At 43.2% G+C, this 21,933-nt stretch overlaps 1 protein-coding gene across 1 annotated transcript in view; it reads left to right on the top strand.

Moving 5' to 3' along the window:
* Window positions 1-21,933, top strand: part of LOC127617073 (RING finger protein 148) — a 38,261-nt gene that overhangs the window by 10,285 nt on the left and 6,043 nt on the right. Inside the window, exons 2-5 of the mRNA XM_052088951.1 lie at window positions 6,551-6,798; window positions 6,910-6,981; window positions 7,877-7,959; window positions 16,022-16,109. Coding sequence (XP_051944911.1) covers window positions 6,551-6,798; window positions 6,910-6,981; window positions 7,877-7,959; window positions 16,022-16,109 — 491 coding nt within the window. The remainder of the gene's footprint in view (window positions 1-6,550; window positions 6,799-6,909; window positions 6,982-7,876; window positions 7,960-16,021; window positions 16,110-21,933) is intronic.

Genomic DNA, 21,933 nt, shown 5'->3' with positions numbered 1-21,933 from the left:
TCTGTTAGCGACACTTGCCTGGAGTTCGGTCCGGCAGACATATACGTGATCCTAAGACCGCGACCGGGCTACGTGCCCAAGGTTCCTACCACGCCCTTCAGAGACCAGGTAGCGAACCTGCAAGCGCTGTCCCGGGAGGAGGCAGACCCAGCCCTTTCATTGCGTGTCCGATACGTGGCTTGTGACCGCACGCAGAGAACTAGACGCTCTGAGCAGCTCTTTGTCTGCTTCAGGGGACAGCAGAAAGGGACGCTGTCTCCAAACAGAGGCTTGCCCACTGGGTTGTCGAAGCCATTTCATAGGCTTATCACACCCAGGCCGTGCCCCCCCTTGCGGGTCCGAGCTCACTCCACCAGGTGTGTTGCGTCCTCGTGGGCACTAGCCAGGGGCACCTCCCTAGCAGACATCTGCAGAGCAGCAGGGTGGGCAACACCTAACACTTTTTCGAAATTTTACAATCTCCGAGTTGAGTCAGTATCGTCCCATGTTTTCTCAGGTCCGAGCCCGTAGAACTCGGTAACACGCTGACAATTTGGCCGGGTGAATCGCTTGCGCCTGGCACCCTTTCACTCAGCCGAGGTAAAATAGTGCGCCTCCGTTCCCAGGAGATCCCATCTTCGGGTCACTGGTTAACTCCTCCCTATCCCTTTTTGGGTCCGCAGTTCAGCGGAGGAACTCACCGACCCAAGCCACTACGGGTACACAATCTACCCTGTATTGGAATAGGTGCTCCACAGGTAAGGCCTCCTGTTCAGACTCCCCCTGTGTGTAATTCCGCGGTACTGTCCCCTCACGAATGGACCCCCGTGTTTCCCTTAGGCAGTTACAGCTGCCTCGGTCGCCATGCTGTACGCTTCCCTCCTCTACGAGGCTGGATCTACCACCACACCAACTTTTCCACATAGGTCCTAACAGGCCATACAGCTGGTCGCCTTTGCACGTAAGAATACCTGCTCGCTCCTGTATCAGCAGTTCACGTACACGGCTCAGCGCATAGCACGTTTATAAGTGGACCCCTCGTGTCGCTTCTCTGACACAACGTGGAGAGAGCGACAGAAGGGGAACGTCTAGGTTTCGTATGTAACCTCCGTTCCCCGATGGAGGGAACGAGACGTTGTGTCTTCCCCGCCACGTCGCTGAGCCGAGCCACTGTTGTGGCCGGACCATTTCCGGCTCCACAGAAAAATCCTGAATGAACTCCCGTATTTGCCCCGCTTAAATACCCGTATGTCCGGGGTGGGATATGCAAATACCGGCTGCCAACTTCTCATTGGCCTTTTTCATAGATCAGAGGTGTATATCGGCACTCAAGAGAGACCCCTAGTGTCACTTCTCTGACACATGTCTCGTTCCCTCCATCGGGGAACGGAGGTTACATACGTAACCTAGACGTTATATCAGTACCCAAGACATTTTTAGCCTTTAATCCTTAACATCTGCCATTTTTTAGCAAGCATCGTATTTTCCCCCACATTATTCTCGTATCGCGATTCAACTACGTGCATTTTCCACCTGCATCCTCTTTCTATTTTTATCGCAATTAAATGCATTCATTTTTCTGCGCTTGAATCCTGTGTTACACTAATTATTGCATCGATCTCAAGAACATCCATCAACAACAAACAATTGCGTGAGGGATTTACATCAATCTTAAACCCTCACCACTCAGGAACAACTAGCAACTACAAACAATTACGTGAGGGATTCACATCAATCTCAAACCCTCACCGCTAAGGAACAACCAACAAATTGCGTGAGGGATACACATCAATCTCAAACCCTCACCGCTAAGGAACAACCAACAACTACAAACAATTGCGTGAGCGATTCACATCAATCTTAAACCCTCACCGCTCAGGAACAAACAACAACTACAAACAATTGCATGAGGGATTCACATCAATCTCAAACCCTCACCGCTAAGGAACAACCAACAGCTACAAACAATTATATGGGGGATTCACATCAATCTCAAACCCTCACCGCTCAGGAACAACCAACAACTACAAACAATTGTGTGAGGAATTCACATCAATCTCAAACCCTCACCACTAAGGAACAACCAACAACTACACACAACTGCGTGAGGGATTCACATCAATCTCAAACCCTCACCGCTCAGGAACAACCAACAACAACAAACAAATGCAGTAAGTCATGACATTCGCTCATGTTATTTCTTCTTGCATTGCATGTCACATGTTTACAATAGCTTCCTCCATCAGCAGTGAGGGATTCACATGTGATAAATGCAAGGAATTAGTCAGACTAACAGAGAAGGTTAATGAGTTAGAGACACGCATCCGAACGCTAGTGGAGGTTATTGTTATAAACATGAGCCTCATCTGAAGCGTCAAGGAGGAGCTGTTGCTCCAATTTGCAGTGAAGTTTTAGGGGTTACTCAGAGGACAGGATATAAAGTCTTTTCAACTAATATTTCTTAATGTGACACCATCAGATATAAATAAAAAAACTCTTGCAAATAAATCTAGCTCCATTCCTGCTTGGTGTTGGACTCCACTGCAACATGTCGCTGTGTGATGATGACTAATACAGCCGGTGCCAGCCAAACATCACTTCAGTCTATTATGATGGACTTCAGAGGATGAACTGATGCCAACTGATGCCAACTTCAACCATAAGACATGGGATACTTCATATGCCATGGCCTGAACCTTGGATAGACCTCACCATAAGATAGACCTCCACAAAAAATCCACAAAAAAATTGTCACACATTATACATACATTTCTGCATATACATGGTGAAATTATTTATTTTTCACATATCCCAGCTAAGCTGGGGTCAGAGTGCAGGGTCAGCCATGATACGGCACCCCTAAAGCAGATAGGTTCAAGGGCCTTGCTCAAGGGCCCAACAGGGGTGTCTTGGTGGTGTTGAGGCTTGAACTCCTGCCTTTCTGGTCAGTAACCCAGAGCCTTAACCGCTGAGCCATCCCATAGACATTATAGACATTACAGTTTTATCTTCTGTTAATGCCTGATCTTCTGTAAAGCTGCTTTGTGTTGTGAAAGGCGCTATACAAATAAAAATGACTTGGCTTGACTTGATAATTAAGGGTTGAGCCATAAGCTTGAGGCAACATTTAAATAAATGTCTGAGTTAAACACTCTGGACACTTTTGTCCATACCAAGTGAAAATGTGAGACAACAGATCAATGGGGTGCAACTTAACTTCTCCGGTTAGTTTAATAGAAAGGCTTTGCAATGGCGAAATAGGGGCAAGAACAACCTGCTCAATACAAAACCAGGGAGGGGCTCTCTCAGGTAGAAGTAACCAATGAGCCAAATATCTGAGACCGATCTGAAAAAACTAAATCTTGGGTAGGCCTATCCCACCTTTGTCAATCGGCCTATGTAAACTATGTAGACAATGTAATATAGGACACTTACCATTCCAAATGAAGGACTTCGCTATGCTGTCAAATTGCTTGAAATAAGAGAGAGGGACATCTACAGGGAGAGATCATAGCAGGCAATACAATTTTGGAATACAATTAATTTTGATAACATTACCTTCCCAATCATAGATAAATATAATGAAGCCCACCTGCCCACATTGCTCAAAAACCTTTTTATTAAGGGGTCAAAATTAACTAACTAAATCAGACAAATTTGCTGGTAATTTGTTTTCCAAATACCTGTTTGAGCCACTGGAAAGCCAATACTGTGCAGTATGCTGTCAGAGCCAAAGCTTCGGATTAAGACCAATTTACTCTGTATCCTGAGAAATTAGAAAAGGAATTAATAATTCTGTGCAGGTAAGGCATAGATCTAATGTGGTCGGAGACGAATAATAAAATATCTGCTTAAAGCAAAAGCTTATGCACCACACCTTCCGCCACCACCCCTAGAAAATCATCTTCCCTTATTATCGCGGCTTCTAATGGTTCCAGGGCCATAAGGGCAAAAGAGGACAACCCTTTCAGGTGCTCCATCCAGAGTAAAATAATCTGAAATTAATCAATTTTTTTGTACCGCCGCTACCATGTGTCTATTAAGGAATTTAATCCATCCAATAAAAGTATTCCCGAACCTGTATATTTCCAAAATCTTAAAAAGATAATCCCATTCTACCATATCAAACACCTTTTTGGCATCAAGTGAGATCCTATAATGATTCTGTGTAAACTTCTAACAAAATTGGAGCCAGTTCTGTAGCATTAGACTGCGGAAAAGTCCTCTGGCCCTGGAGCCTTGCCTGTAGACCTCGCCAAGCTCTTCCAAGTTTATTTCAGAATCAAGAGAATTTGTTTGCTCAGTCGTCAGTTTAGGGAGTTCCAATGGTTCCACAAAGTTTCTCATATTTTCACCGGTAGACGAAGATGTGGAACTATAAATATCAAGATTCTTTGGAATTCTTTAAAAGCATTATTAATATAAATGGCCAAGGTAAAAAGTTCACTACCAGCAGATTTCACTGAGGGAATGGCAGAAAAAGACTCTCTCTGCTTTGTATGTCTAGCCAAAAGCTTCCCTGCATTGTCCCCCATCTCAAAGTTTGACTGTCTTGCCCTGAATAACCAAAATTCCACCCTCCGCAACAAAATATTATTATATCTGTATTTCGGGTCAATTCTCAATTCGCTGCTTCAGCGCTGCCTCTGCGTTTTTAATATTCCCTTCCAACTCTATGAGTTCTCGTGCTTTGGATTTTTTGATGAATGAGGTTTACTGTATGATCCACCCCCTAAGAACCACCTTACGTGCCTCCCAAGTCACACCCACAAAGGATACTCAAGACCAGTTGGTCTCTATATAAACATTGATTTTAGCCTTTAAAATTTGTTGAAATTCAGGATTTTACCAAATGGATACATTATATCACCAACTATAAGATTTCCTTTTCTCCATATGTGACAACACCTCTAAACTCACCAGGGTGTGATCTGAAGACTAAGATGTTTCCAATTGAGAAATCAACAACAAATGAAATGAACACTTTTGCTTCACTATGATCAAAAAGGAGAACTCAACTGTTGCTAGACGGATCCAGCACAAAAAGAAACAAAAAAAGACACTGAGCTTCCTTGGACTCAACCACAACATGAGTAACACCAAATTACTTTCTCACTCCATTAACTTTATGAAGACAATGCTAGTTGTGTTTTTTACACTAATTATAGTCAAACTATCGCAAACTGTTTGACATAAAAAAAAAATTTTTAAAAAAAAGAGCCTGTGGCAGGGCGGAGGGTGGGGCCGGGTCTTGATTCTACACACCCAGTCCCTTATCAGGCTAATTAAGCCTCCGAGAGGGATAAAGGCTGACTGCGGAGGATTGTGCGGAAGAGAGTGAGATCGTTTACGGACATGTCCATCATGTGTGTGATTGTCTTTTGTTTGAGTTTATTATTAAAATATTATTTATATTGACAAGCCGGTTCTCGCCTTCTCCTTTCCATGGAACTACGTTACAGAGCCATTTTGGGAGCCAAAAGAACCAGCTCTTTTTGGTGAGCTGAGCCGAATGAGTCAGCTCGATGAAAAGAGCCGGAATGTCTGTCACTAGAGGGCTGGGGGCCCTCATACTCACAGTGCCCTGTTGAGGGGACCTTGTATAAGCTGTGGGGACCACATACTTAAGGATATACAAACATTTGGTTTCAAAGATGATGGGCCCATGGGTAGTCAAGGGACCCTGGGTACTGGCCCCATTGGCCTGGTCCGTAGTTCACCTATGAGTATTACTAACTATTTATGACTTAACTCACAAAAAGCACAACCTTGTCATGTATTAGTGGTGTTTGCTAAGCATCACTACTGCCATCGCTCATACTTAGGGTTTGGGGGTTTGTTCAAAATTACTAACACTAATTATAACAGTGTTTGAGCTCCAGACATGAATGATCCCTCAAATTAATGTCTTGTTGAGGAGAGATGTGCTTTAATAAGAGATCACACTTACCTATGGAAACAATCCCACTGACTTTAAGTAACCAACTTCAACTTCAACTTGTAGTTACCAGCTACTCAAAACAAATTAGCATCTGCACTGCAAGCACCCTGAACCCCCAAACATTAAGTTGTCCCAAATCGAACACTTCTGCACTATTCTGTGCCATTGTGTTCACAATCGAGTATTGTGTTCACAAGGAAAATGCCACAAAAATAAGTGTACTACAAGATTCGGATGATTATATTTTTAGCTGATAAACCAAGGTGTAAAGTTGGATACTTCAAACACAAAACAATGGTAATTAATGGTGAATGTGGCTACTAGTGAATCTTCTGTGAACACAGTACCTTACAAATGTTGTCATTTCAGTAACATTTCTAATGTATAAAATGTAATTTTTGTGATGTTCTCCCTGCGTGTACTTAAACGTAATAAATTCAAATCACTGTACAGATAGAGGTTCTGTTGTAAATATTAGTGGCCTACCTTTTGCAAAAACTACTATTTAAAGTTCGATAAAACGATGCCCTTTTGAAACTTTGCATCACTCTATTGATATGTGCTGTTGATCTTAAACATGGTTTTGTAAAGTCATCCAGTCATGGTACGTGTTGTTTTTTATTTGTGCAGATGCTGATGATGCAGTTGCCATCATGATTGGCAACATTCAGGGCACAGAAATCACCAACCTGATCAAGAGTGGCACAGATGTATATATGGCAATAGCAGTAGGCAAATCTTACAGCTTGTGGTCTGCCGCTAAATGGGCATACGCTCTGTCTTTCACCTTCATCGGAATCACGGCGATCACCCTGTTCTATTTCGCTTTCCTGTTTTTTAAGCGAATGTACAGAAACCAACAACTTCGAATGCAGCTGGTAAAGTATTCAGGCAGTTAGTCAAGCATAATTTAATCAATCAAAATCAATCCAGTCTTTCTGTTAACAAAATGTCACATGCTAACTCTGTTCTATTATTCACTTTTGCAGAGAGAGATTAAACGAGTGGCCGAAAGCGCAATAGCACAGTTAGAAGTTCGGACTCTGCGGAGAGGTGACCCGGTATTTTGCCTTTGCTAAATCATAGATACATGACGACTGTCAGTTAGAGAACTGAAAAAAGAATTTCAGCTAAATTGAACGTAAAGCATTGCACAATTAAAGAGGGATTCTTCAGTTGTGTTGGATGAGTTTTTAAAAAACAAACAAACAGATGCTTTTAAAAGAAAAGTCTTTATAGCTTTAAAGGGTGGATTATAATATAAATACAATAATGTTTTTAATTACCTTTCCCAACATTTTAAAAAAGTGTTCTTATTGGGTTTTCACTTGAATACATGTATATAAAGTGTTACAATCAGGAAAATGTTGCACTTTTAATTGTTAATTTACATTTACATTTATGCATTTGGCAGACGCTTTTATCCAAAGCGACTTACAGTGCAATTATTACAGGGACAATCCCCCCGGAACAACCTGGAGTTAAGTGCCTTGCTCAAGGACACAATGGTTAGAACCTGTGACCTTCTGATTAACAGCCCTGTGCTTTAGCCACTACACCACCACCACTCCATAATTTGTTATTTATGGGTATAATTTTATTTTTAATATAAAAAAACTGCTGTCAAAAATACTGCTGTTACTACCGTCATGCCAAGCATTTATGAGGTCTCACAAAAAAGTTTCTGTCTGTTATGATAAAAATATGAAGTGACAAGAGCGCATATCTTGACAGTGTATTTGAGGGACAGTTTAATGTAATGAAATATATTACATGTAATAATGCAATTCATTTCATTTGATTTTTTTATGTAATAAGTGTTATAACTATAATGGTTAAGATTTGACCTTTTTAATTCTAGTTGTGTTATGGCTTACCCAATATACTGTATATAAACATAGCTTGAAGAAGATCAGTCAAAAGTAGCTCAATGGAAAGCATCATGTGTGTTTGCAGGAAGTGGACTCAGAGGAAACGAGCTGTGCTATATGTACTGACTCATTTCAACACAATGAAAAGGTCACAGTGCTTCCCTGCAGGTCAGTTGAAACATGATGTGCGTGCGTGTGTGTGTGTGTGAGAGAGAGAGTGTGTGAGTGAGTGCGTGCGTGTGCGTGTGTGAGTGTGTGCGTGCGTGTGTGTGAGAGAGCGAGTGTGTGTGTGTGTATGAGAGAGAGAGAGTGTGTGAGTGTGTGTGTGCTTGCGTGCGCGCGTGTGTGTGTGTGTGCATGCGTGTGTGTGTGTGAGAGAGAGAGTGTGTGTGTGCATGCGTGTGTGTGTGAGAGAGACCATGCGTTCAGACCAGAGCCTCAAAATTCGCTCTGGCTGTCCTGTCAACAACGCTATCGAAAATTTGTGGATGCTCTGACGTATTTGAAATAGGCGGCAATGTTCGTTGAGAATGTTTGGTTTTGTGAACTATATTTAAAGGGGCATCCAGATCCAGACATGTTGACTGCAAACAGGGACAGATCAAATATTACAAGAAAACCCGCCACGGAAATAATCTGTTTCTCCTCCATTTTGTCTTCGCAACTAATTTTTGGTGGGAACCAAAGTTTACATGGTTGTGTTCTCTAGACTTCGCTAAAGCAGAGCACTTCTATACTACAATAGGTTGCCGCCGAACCACGTCAAGCTCATTACCATAACGTTGGCTGCACTCTGATGTCCACACCGCCCAAGACTCGCCACGCCGCTACTGTTATAGAAAACGAATGACTTCCGGTAGATTTGACGCTCTCGACGCCTCTGGTCTGAACGCACCAAGAGGGTGTGAGAGTGTGTGAGAGTGTGTGTGTGTGTGTGTGCATGCTTGTGCGCACACACAAATTTCTATAAAATTGGCATTAACGCAAAAATGCAGTGTCAAATGACAGAGTTTGCCCCAAAAAATTAGGGACATCTGGGAATGTTCTTATAACTTCCCTATTTTATAGAAGAAAAAAAAATCACTAAAATTCACCAAAACGTCTAGGTTACATAATATACCTCTGATCTATGAAAAACAGCCAATGAGAAGTTGGCAGTCAGTATTTGCATACCCCGCCCTCGGACATACGGGTATAAAGGCGAGGCGAGTTCATTCAGGATTTTTCTGAGGAGCCAGAAATGGTTCTGGCCACTACAGCAGTTCGAGCCGTGTACGTGTTCTGCTGACACAGGAGCGGGCAGGTATTTCTTACGTGCCAAATGACCAGCTGTGTCAGACTGCACGTACCCTTCCCCAATGCCCCAAAAAAGTTGTCGGAATCCTTCTGGTTACCCTAGACAGGGGAACAAGGCGACGCTTGCCAACCTGGGAATGGGCCAAGCCTGGCCGGACCTCTTTTCTCTCTATGTTTTCTCGCATAGAGCAATAGACAGCCGGGGCCCTTACATGCATCGAGGGAAGGGGGTCATACCCAATTTCCTATTCTTTCAGGGGGAAAAGACCCTGCGGAGACCACACCTGCCCGGCGGGTAGGTAAAGTGGCGAATACATCACATGTGTTTTTTAGGCGACATGTGGAAGTGGCGTGGTGGTAGATCCAACCTCAGCGGGGGGAGTTGCTACACATGGCAACCGGGGTCAGCCGAAACTTAGCCAAGGAAAACGCGGGTCCGCTCGTAAGGGGACCGTATCGTAGAAAATACACACAGGGGGAGTCCGTGTAGGAGTCCTCACCCTGCGGAGCACCTATTCCAGTACAGAGTAGACTGCGTACCTGTAGTGGATTGGGTCGGCGAGTTTCTCTGCTGAACTGCGGACCCATGAGGGCTAGGGAGTAATCGACCAGTGATTCGAGATGTGGAATCTCCTGGGAATTTTTACCTCAACCGAGGGAAAGGGCGCTATATGCAAGCGATTCACCCGGCCAGCACATCAGCGTGTTACCGAGTTCTACTGGATCAGACCTGAGAAAACAGGGGATGAAACTGACTCAACCCTGAGACTGTAATATCTTGTAAAGGTGTTGGGTGTTGCCCAACCCGCTGCTTTACAAATGTCTGCTAGGGAGGTACCCCTGGCCAGTGCCCATGAGGACGCAACACTCCTCGTTGAGTGAGCTCGGACCCGCAGGGGGGGGGGCATGGCCAATGAAATGGCGTCTACTACCCAGTGGGAAAGCCTCTGTTTGGAGACAGCATTTCCTTTCCGCTGTCCCCCAAAGCATACAAAAAGCTGCTCAGAACGTCTAAAGCTCTGCTCCAGATAGGTACGCAAAGCACGTACCGGATACAGCAACGATGGGGCTGGGTCTGCCTCCTCCCGGGGCAGCGCTTACAGGTTCACTACCTGGTATCTGAAGGGCGTGGTAGGAACCTTGGGCACGTAGCCCAGTCGCGGTCTTAGGATCACATGAGTGTCTGCCGGACCTAACTCCAGGCAAGTGTCACTGACAGAGAACGCTTGCAGGTCCCCGAGCCTCTTGATGAAAGTGAGCGTGATCAGCAGGGCAGTCTTAAGAGAGAGGGCCCTGAGTCAAACTGATTCTAGCGGCTCGAAGGGAGGTCTCTGGAGGCCCGCAAGGACTACCGAGAGATCCCAGGAGGGGAACAGGCTTGGCCGGGAGGGATTTAACCTCCGGGCGCCTCTTAGGAACCTGATGATTAAGTCGTGCTTACCAAGGGACTTGCCGTCTCTTGCGTTGTGGTGAGTCCGCGATAGCAGCAACATACACCTTTAGGGTGGAAGGGGACAGCCTCACCTCCAGCCTCTCTTGCAGGAATAAGAGCACTGACCTAACTGCGCACCTCTGTGGGTCTTCAGCCCGGGAAGAACACCAATCTGCGAACAAGCGCCACTTCTGGGCGTAGAGCTGCCTGGTAGAAGGGGCTCTGGCTTGGTTGATTGTGTCTACGATGGTAAGTGGTAGACCAGCTAGATCTTCCGCGTCCCATCCAGGGACCAGACGTGAATTTTCCAGAGGTCTGGATGCGGATGCCAGAGCGTGCCCTGCCCCAGAGAAAGAAGGTCCTTCCTCAGGGAAATTTGCCAGGGAGGGGCTGTCGCGAGGAGCACGAGGTCCGTGAACCAGGCCCAGTTGGGCCAATAGGAAGCCACTAGTGTGACTTGTTCCTCGTCCTCCCTGACCTTGCACAGCACCAGTGCAAGAAGGCTCACTGGGGGAAATGCATACTTGTGTAGCCCCGCGGGCCAGCTGTGTGGCAGCACGACTGCCCCAAGGGGAGCCTCTGTTCGGGCGTACCAGAGCAGGCAGTGGGAGGTGTCTCGGGAGGCAAGCAGGTCTACCTGGGCTCTGCCGAATCGTTCCCAAATCAGCTGGACCGACTCGGGGTGAAGCCTCCACTCTCCGCTGGGCAAGCGTTGTCGTGACAGTGCGTCCGCTATCACATTGAGCTTGCCAGGGATGTTAGTGGCTCCAAATGAGGAGACGACGGGCGAGTCGTGAAATGTGGCGGGAGGGACCACCACCGGGGGACAGAGTGGTCTTACCATCTCCAGAGCTAACTTCTTGGGCTCTGGGTCGTAAGACGGGGGGCATCTGCTTCCTGCAGAGCACTCGACGTGTGGGCTGAGAGCTGGGCCCAGGTTGAGGCGGAGCAGCTTGTTGTTTCCTTGCAGGGGGACGCCCTCGGCGAGCAGATGGGGCAGGGCCCGAGGCGGCAGGTTTGCGGCAGGGAAGGATATGTGATATCGCCTCCGTCTGTTTCTTCACCGCGGAGAACTGCTGGGTGAAGTCCTTGATGATGTCGCCGAAGAGACCGAACTGGGAGACTGGGGCATCGAGAAAGCGAACCTTGTCGGTCTCACGCATCTCGACCAAGTTCAGCCATAGGTGTCGTTCCTGGACCACCTCGCCTGCCCGAGTGACTGCGCCGTGACCTTCATGGCTCTGAGGGCGAGGTCGGTCACTGAGTGCAGTTCATGCAGCACGTCGGGATCAGGGCTACCCATGTGCAATTCTTTAAGCGCCTTGGCCTGGTGGACTTGCAGGAGGGCCATGGCGTGCAGGGCGGAAGCGACATTTCTGGCAGCGTTGTAGGCCTTCGCTGTCAGAGAGGATGTTGTCCTACAGGCCTTGGAAGGGAGTACAGGGTGACCGCGCCAGGTGGTAGGGTTTCCGGGGCATAAGTGAAGTGCAACAGCCCTATCCACCGAGGGAATCGCTGTGTACCCGTTGGCCGCTCCGCTGCCGAGGGTAGCGAGAGCTGATGAGCGTGTGGCTTTGTGATGTCGTGTGGTAAACGGTGCCCTCCACAGGAGCTCGACGTCAGCTCATCATGCACCTCCGGGAAAAACGGGACCAGCCGTGAGTGGCGCCCGGACCCCAGGAACCAGTCATCCAACCACGATGGCTGTGGGGAGGATGGGGGTTCCAGTCCAAGCCCATGCTGGCGGTGGCCCGGGAAAGCATGTCGGACATCTAAGCATCAGCCTCAGCTTGGGCGTGCTGGACCAAAGGTGGCAGCCCAAGCTAGTCATCTGCGTCAGACGCCGCGCTATCCGATGCAGCGGCGAGCTCATCCACTTCGAGCTCTAGAGGATAGGCAGGCTGGCTGTGAGGCGAGCCGCTGTTGCCTCGAGCACGGACGGGAGTCAACGAGCTTGCCGGGGGACGGGTGGTCTGAGGGGGGGTACCCGATGGAGCCGCACCCGCTGCCATCCCCAGATCACTTCCAGCGCCACTCGCATCGTCCTCAATCCCGTGGGAAGAAGGAGCAATGCGGGGGGCGGCTGGAGTGGCTTGCTTTCGGTTGAAAGTGAGCCGCGACCGCAACGTTGTCATGGTCATGCTCTCGAATGTGTGCTCATCCACAAATGCAGCCTCGGTGTGATCGCTGCCCAGACACACGAGACAACGCCTGTGGCCGTCTGAAGTGGAGAGCACTCTACCGCATCCAGGAACTACACAGGTGCGGAAGGGCATCTTTATAAAGACGCGTCCTGAAAAGGACGTTCAACGCCGCTGTGTATTTGCTCTTTTAGAGAAAATCACTCTTTTAGAGGAAATCTTTTAAGTAACTCTTTGGGTTTTATACTGTGTTGTCGAAGCGCCCAGGGGCAATATGCACTGCCGTGGAAGGAGAAAGTCGCCGCTGTAATGCACCCTCAATCCAACAGCATGCAGTAGTGTCAGAGGAATACAGAAACGGGTGTGTCTTCACGCGAACAGCATGCACAACCATCGGCTCCGAAGAACATTTCTGAATTAACTCTAGTATTTGCCTTGCCTTTATACCCGTATGTCCGGGGGCGGGGTATGCAAATACTGACTGCCAACTTTTCATTGGCCTTTTTTCATAGATCAGGGATATATTCGGTGCTCAAGAGAGACCCCTAGTGTCGCTTCTCCGACACAACGTCGAAGAGAGCGACAGACGGGGAATTATATTTTCTCATTTTGATGGTTGTATTTTTTTTTTTTTGTGATTAAGTAGTAAGTACTTCTATCCTTTAAAAAATATTACTGTACTTATATAATTGATTATAATTTATTGATTATTGTATATTGTATATTGTAATAATCTCACCTGTAGTATGTCTGTCTGTCCTCTGGGAAGATTTTTGCACTCTCCTAAACATCTCCTATGTTTTAGCGTAGTGAGTGTAGTTTTCTGACGGTCCCTTACATATGCAAAACCGAATGTCGAACGGCAAACTTCACAGTGCTAAATTACTGAGGCCAACGACATCCAGCTGGATCAGTGTTGCCAACTTTTTTTTATTTTTATTTAATTTTTTTAATGCTTGAATGAAAATACAAAGAAGCCACAGTAAACATAAAACTTTATACATTCCGTCAAAAATAAATAGCAGCACAAACAAAACATATGCATAATAAATAGAGGTAAATGACCAAAGGTTAACAAAAAAAATAAAAATTATAATAATAATAAATAAAAAATATTAAGAAAAAGTGTTGCCAACTAGTTTCAATGGAAAGTAGATAAGCCTGCTCGAAAAGTCGCTAAAAGTCACTAGATGACGTCATACGTCTATTAACATATTTGTGATTTCATCGCGTCTCATTTGAAATTTGCATAGTGTCCGCCTGTAGTATGTCTGTCTGTCCTCTGGGAAGATTTTTGCACTCTCCTAAACATCTCCTATGTTTTAGCGTAGTGAGTGTAGTTCTTAATAAAGACATGTGTTTGCTTCTCTGTGGTTACCATACATACTGTAATCCCCTATTAATCCCCTATGTCTATCAATCACTCAGAGAGAAAGTTAGAAGCGACAGCAACTTTCTTATCTTTTCTCTCACACAGCGTTCATCCATAACAAACCACTATGTGCATTTTTCAACAACAAAAAAATATGTGCATAATTACAAAACTCTATGTGCATGTTTATGAACAACTGTGCATGAAAAGAATAAAAATAAATGGTCAAATTAAACTCTTTAAATGTAAAACTAAAGGGGAACAAAAAATACAGATTTGTGATTGGTCATTGACAACGCTGTTTGCACATGCGCAGCACATTCACGTCTATGTCAGCTGCCTTTCGTTCAACTGATTGTGCTGATCCGCCTTCTATTCTATTCTCGGAATAGACGCAGAAAGAGGTGTGCCTCTGAGTCCGGACAGGAAAGCAAGACCACACGCTCATAGTGAAGTATTGCTGTCTTTTTTTCTACGGAAGTAGCTATGGTTTGTCCAAAAGTCGCTCGATTTGTAGCTAATCGCTTTTTTGAATAAAAGTCACTAAAGAGGTCTGAAAAGTCGCAAAATCTAGCAACAAAGTGCAGGAGAGACGGAAAGAAAGCAGGCAGCAGCGTCATTGTCGCAGAATATTGACCGTATGTATACTGCCAAACAGGTTGTTATATTTACTACCTAACCTAACAGTTGAGATAGCTAACACTAGCTAACAGTCCACAGGAGTAGAGGGTAGCTAATGTTTTCACTCATGTGTGTGTGTACGTGTCTGTCAGGGTTATGCAAAAACAACAAGACCAATTTTCATAAAACTCAGCGGAGGGGTGTAACATAGGTCAAGGAAGAACACAGTAAATTCTGACCATTATCCTTCAAGTGGAACTAGCTAGCCCTCAGGGGTCGACGGACGCGATGGCGCGTCCTGCTGGATTTTTTTCTCATTACAGCAGAAACAAATTTTGGGGCATAAGACATGGCTGTCAACCTGGATGAAGCTGTGAACATATTCTCCAAATTGTACCTAAGAAGATTGGAACTGACCAGTGTTCTCATTCCATAAGTGTCAAGACAAATACTGTACAGTAACAAGTGAAGAGGCATTGACAGAGATGATGATGAGAGGAGTTGAACTTGTAGTTTAATAATATTCCAGTAAAGTTCCTTAAATGTATTCTGCTGTTAATATGGTCTTTAAACGTGTGTGTGTGTGAGTGAGTGAGTGTGTGAGTGAGTGTGTGAGTGAGTGTGTGAGTGAGTGAGTGCGTGTTCTCTTTTATAAGATGTAATGAAAGATATGAAGTTATGCTCAGTCAATGAATTCGGCATACCTGTGGATAAAAGAAAATGAGCAGAGCAGTGGTTTTTAAACTATAAATATATGCAGTATCCAGACTTTTAAGTCACACTTAAAAATGTCTGAAAACAGCAAGTGACATTTATTTTAAAGAAAGATAAAACAAGCAAACACACAATATAAATGTGCTCGGTTTGAAATGATAAATGTTAAAACAGTAGCAGTGTGTAAAATGAAGCCAGCTTGTGTTTTTCAATGTGTTGATAGTGAGTGTGTTAAACTCCACCTGTGGTCCCTCTTCTGGGACACCTGTGTGAACTTCATACATCCACTAAAAATCACCACAACTCCAGTTGATTAAAAGACATTGAGCAAGAATCACTCAGAAAAGTTAGTTTTGAGAAAACATCCAGCAGCACTTGAGACACACAGATCACACTTGTTTTGAAGTAACACTTAAAATGTAAGAATGTGATTGTGTTAGATAAAATATCAGTGTATAAATAGTTTTAAAAACCAGTGTATTTTATTAATAATAATAATACAATATTTTGAGATCTGTTTAAAAAAAAAAATTGATAACCCCATTATTGACTAAGACCAGATTTAAGTACACCTTTAATATAGGTATTTTAATTTAACATTTATATTTTCCAATTGTAGGAAAATATTTTGTTTATTATGTAATTTTTTTTCAGGCATCTCTACCATAAGAAGTGTATTGAGCCGTGGCTTCTGGAACACCCAACCTGCCCCATCTGTAAATACAACATCCTCAAATCTAAGGTCAGCTTGTCCACATTCACTCATGTCTCTGTAGTGATTTCAGGAAAGAGACACAGCAGGGTCCAAAAGCCTGACATCACTAGAGAAAATTCTCCTATTTTGAATTTTCTAATTTATAACAAATGCTTTCATTAACAATTATATTATCAGCATAGAAATCAAGCTAAAATAGTTGAATACAAAAATGAACATTTGAGAATGCCTTAATGTTTGATATTTTAATGACAAGACAGCATGCACCGGAGATTAACAAAATCTGATGAGCATTGAGAAATTTCCAAAGAGAATCAGACTTCAATCTGACCATCTGTACAAAAGAGTAACATTGTCCATGGTGCTTATATAAGGACATTTCTTCTCAATTTTGAATTTCTTAAGTTCTTCTTAATTGTATGTCATAACTTTTCTTTGTTTTACATTTTTCAAACTCTTTTAGTCAGGTTATATTTTTAAGTTTCACTGCCATCGGGGAGTCACATGATGCCATGTGAGGTTTTGACGTGTGAATGGCGAACTCTGTGCACTTTGCTAGTTTTAACACTGTTAATGTCATAACCCGGTGAGATTCAATACAACCTGTACCATAACTATTCTAGGAAGACAATATGTCAAAGAATTCAAAATCCTCTGGACACATTAAAAGACACATACGTGCTCAAGCTGAGGCTGCAGAACAGGGAGCCGATGTAGGAGGCTGTAGAAGAGATGGAAATTCGGGAATTGTTGAAGTTGGTTTTGTGTAGTAACAAACCTACGGGACAGTTTTGTCCATGAATTTACACGTTCTTTGTGCTTATTCCACCTATTGGCTGGAGTTTGTTTTATAGATTATCTTTTGTTGTGCAAAATTTGTATAGAAACACTGGACTTGAGCATTCCGATGGAGTGTCGGGGGGATTCTCATAGGATACATGGACTCATATGTTTAGAGGGATGGATGCCAGTTGGCACTGTCGTGCAAGGGGTTAACGTGCACATTTGTCTTTTTTCTGTTTGTTTGGTTCTGGGGAAGTTCAGGGTTTGATTGTTGCTCTAATGTTGGAATGTGTTTTTTTTTTTTATTTTGTTTTTGACACAAAATATGCCAAATGTTAATGTGAGTGGATTGTCTCTCTCCACATGGAATGTGAATGGGTTGGGGCACCCCATAAAAAGAAGGAAGGTTATTTCTCTTCTATAGCATAAGAAATATGATATAGTGTTTCTTCAAGAAATGCATCTTTCTCTGAAGGAAGCTGGAAGATTTGGGAAGTTATGGGGTGGACATGTTTTCTTTAGTGCTGCCTCAAGTAAGAGCAGGGCAGTCATTACACTGATAAGTAAGCATCTACAATTCAAATGTCTCAAAACAGATTAAAGCTAAATTGGGAAAAGGAAATTAGGAAAAACCATTATTGTTTTAGCAGAAATTAATTAATTTAATTTATAAAGCACTTTTCTACTACATGGTAGCTCAAAGAGCTGCACATTCATAAAAGCCAGAAAACATAAAAACACAAATTGCAAGCAATATATAAATGTCTCTACTCAAAGGCCAAGGAATACAAATACATTTTAACACAAGCTTTAAAAGTAGAAATGCTAGGAGGAGCTCTAATTTCATGCAGCAGTCCATTCCATAATCTAGGCCCTGCAATTGAAAAGGCACGATCACCTTTTGATTTCAAATGAGATTAATACTTTGTTAGCCGATGTTTGTGTTCTCTGAGGCCGCTGTAAAGAAATGAGGTCAGAAACATAAGCCGGGGCCATTCCATGGACTGCTTTATACACATACAGTAATACCTTATATTTCATTCTAAATTCAACCGGCAGCCAGCGAAGTGAATCCAGAATTGGCAAAATGTGATCCTTTTTCTTTGCACCAGCAAGCAGCCTTGCTGCTGTGTTTTGAATTAGCTGCAGTCTCGAAATCGAGGCCTGACAGGATCCGATGTAATGTACATTGCAGTAATCTAAATGCGATGAAATAAAGGCATGAATCACTTTCTCCAAATAATTGGCTGAAAAAATGCGCTTAAGCTTAGCAATTGCTCTGATTTGGAAAAAGCAGCTCTTAACCTCAGCATTTATCTACTTATCTCGTTTAAGATCCGGATCAAGGACAACCCCCAAGTTTCTAACTTGACTCTGAAGATGGGCTGTAAATGGACCCAGATTTGAAGCAATGTTCAGTGCTACATCGGCTGGCACCAAAAATCATTATTTCCATCTTCCCTGTATTTAATTGGAGTAGGTTGTGAGCCATCCAATTTTTAACATCTAAGTATGCCAATAAAGTATTAAATACACTGTCGCCATATTTCAAGGGCAGATAAATTGGAGGATCATCAGCATAAAAATCATATGATATATCATATTTTCTAAAATCATGCCCAAAGGAAGCATATACAAAGAAAACAACATAGGCCCTAAAACAGACCCCTGAGGAACCCCACAAGTAACAGGCCAGCATGGCGCCCTCTTTCAAGTCATATAAAAAAAAATCTATTCTAAAGTAAATCTTATTAAAAGTCTTATTTTGGTGAATATTTATGCACCTAATGTTGATTAGATCATACAGTGTGCCTCATTCACCAAAAAATACAAAGCACAAGAACTTGTGTAATTGGAAGGGAATATTAAAAGTGCCAATGCAGAGCTTAAGCGTCGAATGTCGTCTAATGGCCTAAATGTAGATATAATACTATTTTGTCACTGAAGGTGGAGTTTTGGATATTCAGGGAAAGACAGTCATAGTCTGTCAGGGAACAAAGCAGGGAAGCTTGACCAGATTTATAAAATAGAGTCTTTTTCTACCATTCCCTCTGTGAAATCTGCTAGTGTTGAAATATTTACCTCAGCTATTGATATTAATAATGCTTTTAACAAATTCTATCTTGATCTCTGTAGTATTAGAAACTTTGTGGAACCATTAGAACTTCCTAAACTGATGACTGAGCAAAATAATTCTCTTGATTCTGAGATAACCTTGGAGTAGCTTGGTGAGGTAATTAAGGCCTTGCCTATAGGGCAAGGCTCCGGGGCCAGAAGGTTTTTCCACTGAATTTTTTGGATATTATGCTACAGAGCTGGCTCCACTTTTTCTAGAAGTTTATATGGAATCATTAAAGAATGGAAAGCTTCCACCAACCATGACACAAGCCTGGATCAGTCTGATTCTTTAAAAAGGACAGTGATCCAAGTTAGTGTAAGATTAACTGTCCAATTTCCCTGATCCAGCTTGATGTTAAAATATTGTCAAAGTTTGGCTAATGGATTCATTTATGACACCTCTTATACATATAGATCAGGTGGCGTTTACTCAGGGCCGTAGCTCTTCTGATAACATTAGGTGTTTCATCAATTTCATGTGGTCAGTGGCGAATGATCAGACCCTGGTCACTGCCATCTCACTTGATGCTGAAAAGGCATTTGATATGGTAGAATGGGCTACTTTTTTTAAGATTCTGGAAATATACAGGTTCAGGAATACTTTTATTGGATGGATTAAGTTACGTTATAGACACTTGGTTGTGGCAGTACAAACAAATGTATTCATTTCAGATTATTTTACTCTGGATAGGGACACCCGGCAGGGTTGCCCTCTTTCCCCATTATGGTTCTGTCTTGCCCTGGAACCACTAGCAGCCGCGATAAGAAAGGAGGATGATTTTAAAACTTTTGCTTTATACAGATGCTATTTTATTATTTGTCTCCAACCTTACTAGATCTATGCCTTGCCACCACAGAATTATTCATTCCTTTTCTAAGTTCTCAGCATACAGAGTCAATTAGTCTAAATCTGAAGCTTTGGCTCTGACAGCGTACTGCCCAGTAATGGCTTTTCAGCTGGGCGCCTTCCAGTGGCCTAAACAGGACATTAAGTATTTGGGCATTTTATTCCCAGCAAATGTGCGTCATTTAGTTAGTCAATATTGACCCTTTAATAAAAAGGTCTTCACGCAATGTGGACAGGTGGGCTTCATTACATTTATCTATGATTGGGAAGGTTAATGTTATTAAAATGAATTCTATTCCAAAAATTCAACTACCTGCTATAATATCTCCCTGTAGATGTCGCCCTCTCTTATTTCAAGCAATTTGATTGCATATTGAAATCCTTCATTTAGAATGGTAAACATCTCAGTTTACATTTCAGTAAATTGCATAGGCAAATTGACAAATGTCGGCAAGGCCATCCCAAGATTTTGTTTATTATTATGCATTCGGTATCAGACATTTGGCTCATTGGTCGCTTCCACCTGGTTTTGTATTGCACAGGATGTTCTTGTCCCTATCTCGCCATTACAAAGCCTTTCTATCAAAATAATCAGAAATGTTAAGTTACACCCCGTTATCTCTCATTTGCACTCGGTCTGGAAAAAAGTGTCCAGAGTGTTTAATTCGTACATTTATTTAAATGTTGCCTCGAGCATGAGGCTGAACCCCAAATTATGTATTAAAAAATCCCCTTTCTGCTGGTCAGAGTGGATTGTGAGGGAGGTTAATACAGCTATATGAAAGTGGAGTGTTGAGATCTTTTGAAAATTTGGTTCAACATTTTGGGATTCCCAGATCTCAGTTCTGTAGGTATTTACAGCTGCGCCACCTGCTCTGTACTATTTTTCGGAGTAGCATACACTCCACTAATGCGGCAGATACTCTGGGAGTGGTGATTACTGCTTTTGGAAAAGTGTATTTCAGAGTCTGGGGGATGGAGCTTTAACTTCTGTCCATAGTGTGGGCTAGGATGAAAAAAAATTTCAGTCTGCATCTAGAGATGTATGGGTGCACCTTATGCAATTCAAGATTCAGTTTCAAGAATAGTGGGGTTAAATGTTGATTCTGTATACATATGATTTACTTTTCTTAGTTATCTATATGAATCGATAAAAAATGTTAATTAGAAAAGTTTTCACTGCCATCTTTATTCAGACACTAATGATGTACTGACGTCAGATTGTTTGTTGGTTGGCTGTTTAGAATACGGTTTCAAACTTAATAGGTAACTACGTAGGACAAATGAGTAGAACTACATTTCTACTACAACACTTCAGTCACTAACTAATATAGAAACACAATTACCTAATCAATAATTAATAGTGATCTGATGACTGGTAGTTCACTGTTAGCTAATCAAAATGTACTTAATAACTAACTATGGGTAAATAAAAATTACTACTAAATAACTAACTATGGGTAAATAACAATTACTACTAATTATTTACTCATCACAACACAAACTCCTCAAAATCCAGTGTCTAAAATGTGTGGAGGAACAACCCACCCTTCCCTCTAGTAATCGTCGCCCCACCTCTGTCTTTCAAATGCAAAGCACCTCTTCTCAGGGAGCCAGCTTCAAATTTCCATGTGTGCACACGCTGGTATCCTCACAGACTCAGAAGCAGAGCAGGGAGGGTTCAAGCAAATTAGATGCATCACCAGACCCTCTCCTCAGATCCCCTGCACGATCAAGTTCGATGTGTAGCGGGGTTAAACAGCATGCATCGCGGGCAATGGGCTAGAAGCTGAGCCGCTTCCCCTCACACCTAAAGCCTGGTTTATACTCGATGTGTCCGCATTAGCACAAGGGAGCGCATGGCAAAAATGTCGTCACCACGGAGTGGGTGGTCGTGCGCGTTGAGTGCTCTACAACTTTAAAATTTACGACTTTGAGGCGACTCTGGCCTAACAGGTACGTCTGTACAGGCATCTCTATGATCCATCCATGCGGGACCATAGAGACAGCCAGATGGCACAGAATTCCTGGAAATAAATTTTAGCCACGGTGGGGAAAGAAGTGATTTGCCAAAAAGCTATTTGGTCAATCCCAATTTATAAC

Source organism: Xyrauchen texanus, chromosome 23 (genome assembly GCF_025860055.1).
Source record: "Xyrauchen texanus isolate HMW12.3.18 chromosome 23, RBS_HiC_50CHRs, whole genome shotgun sequence".
Taxonomy (NCBI): Eukaryota; Metazoa; Chordata; class Actinopteri; order Cypriniformes; family Catostomidae; genus Xyrauchen; species Xyrauchen texanus.
This window is presented reverse-complemented; position numbering and strand designations above follow the sequence as displayed.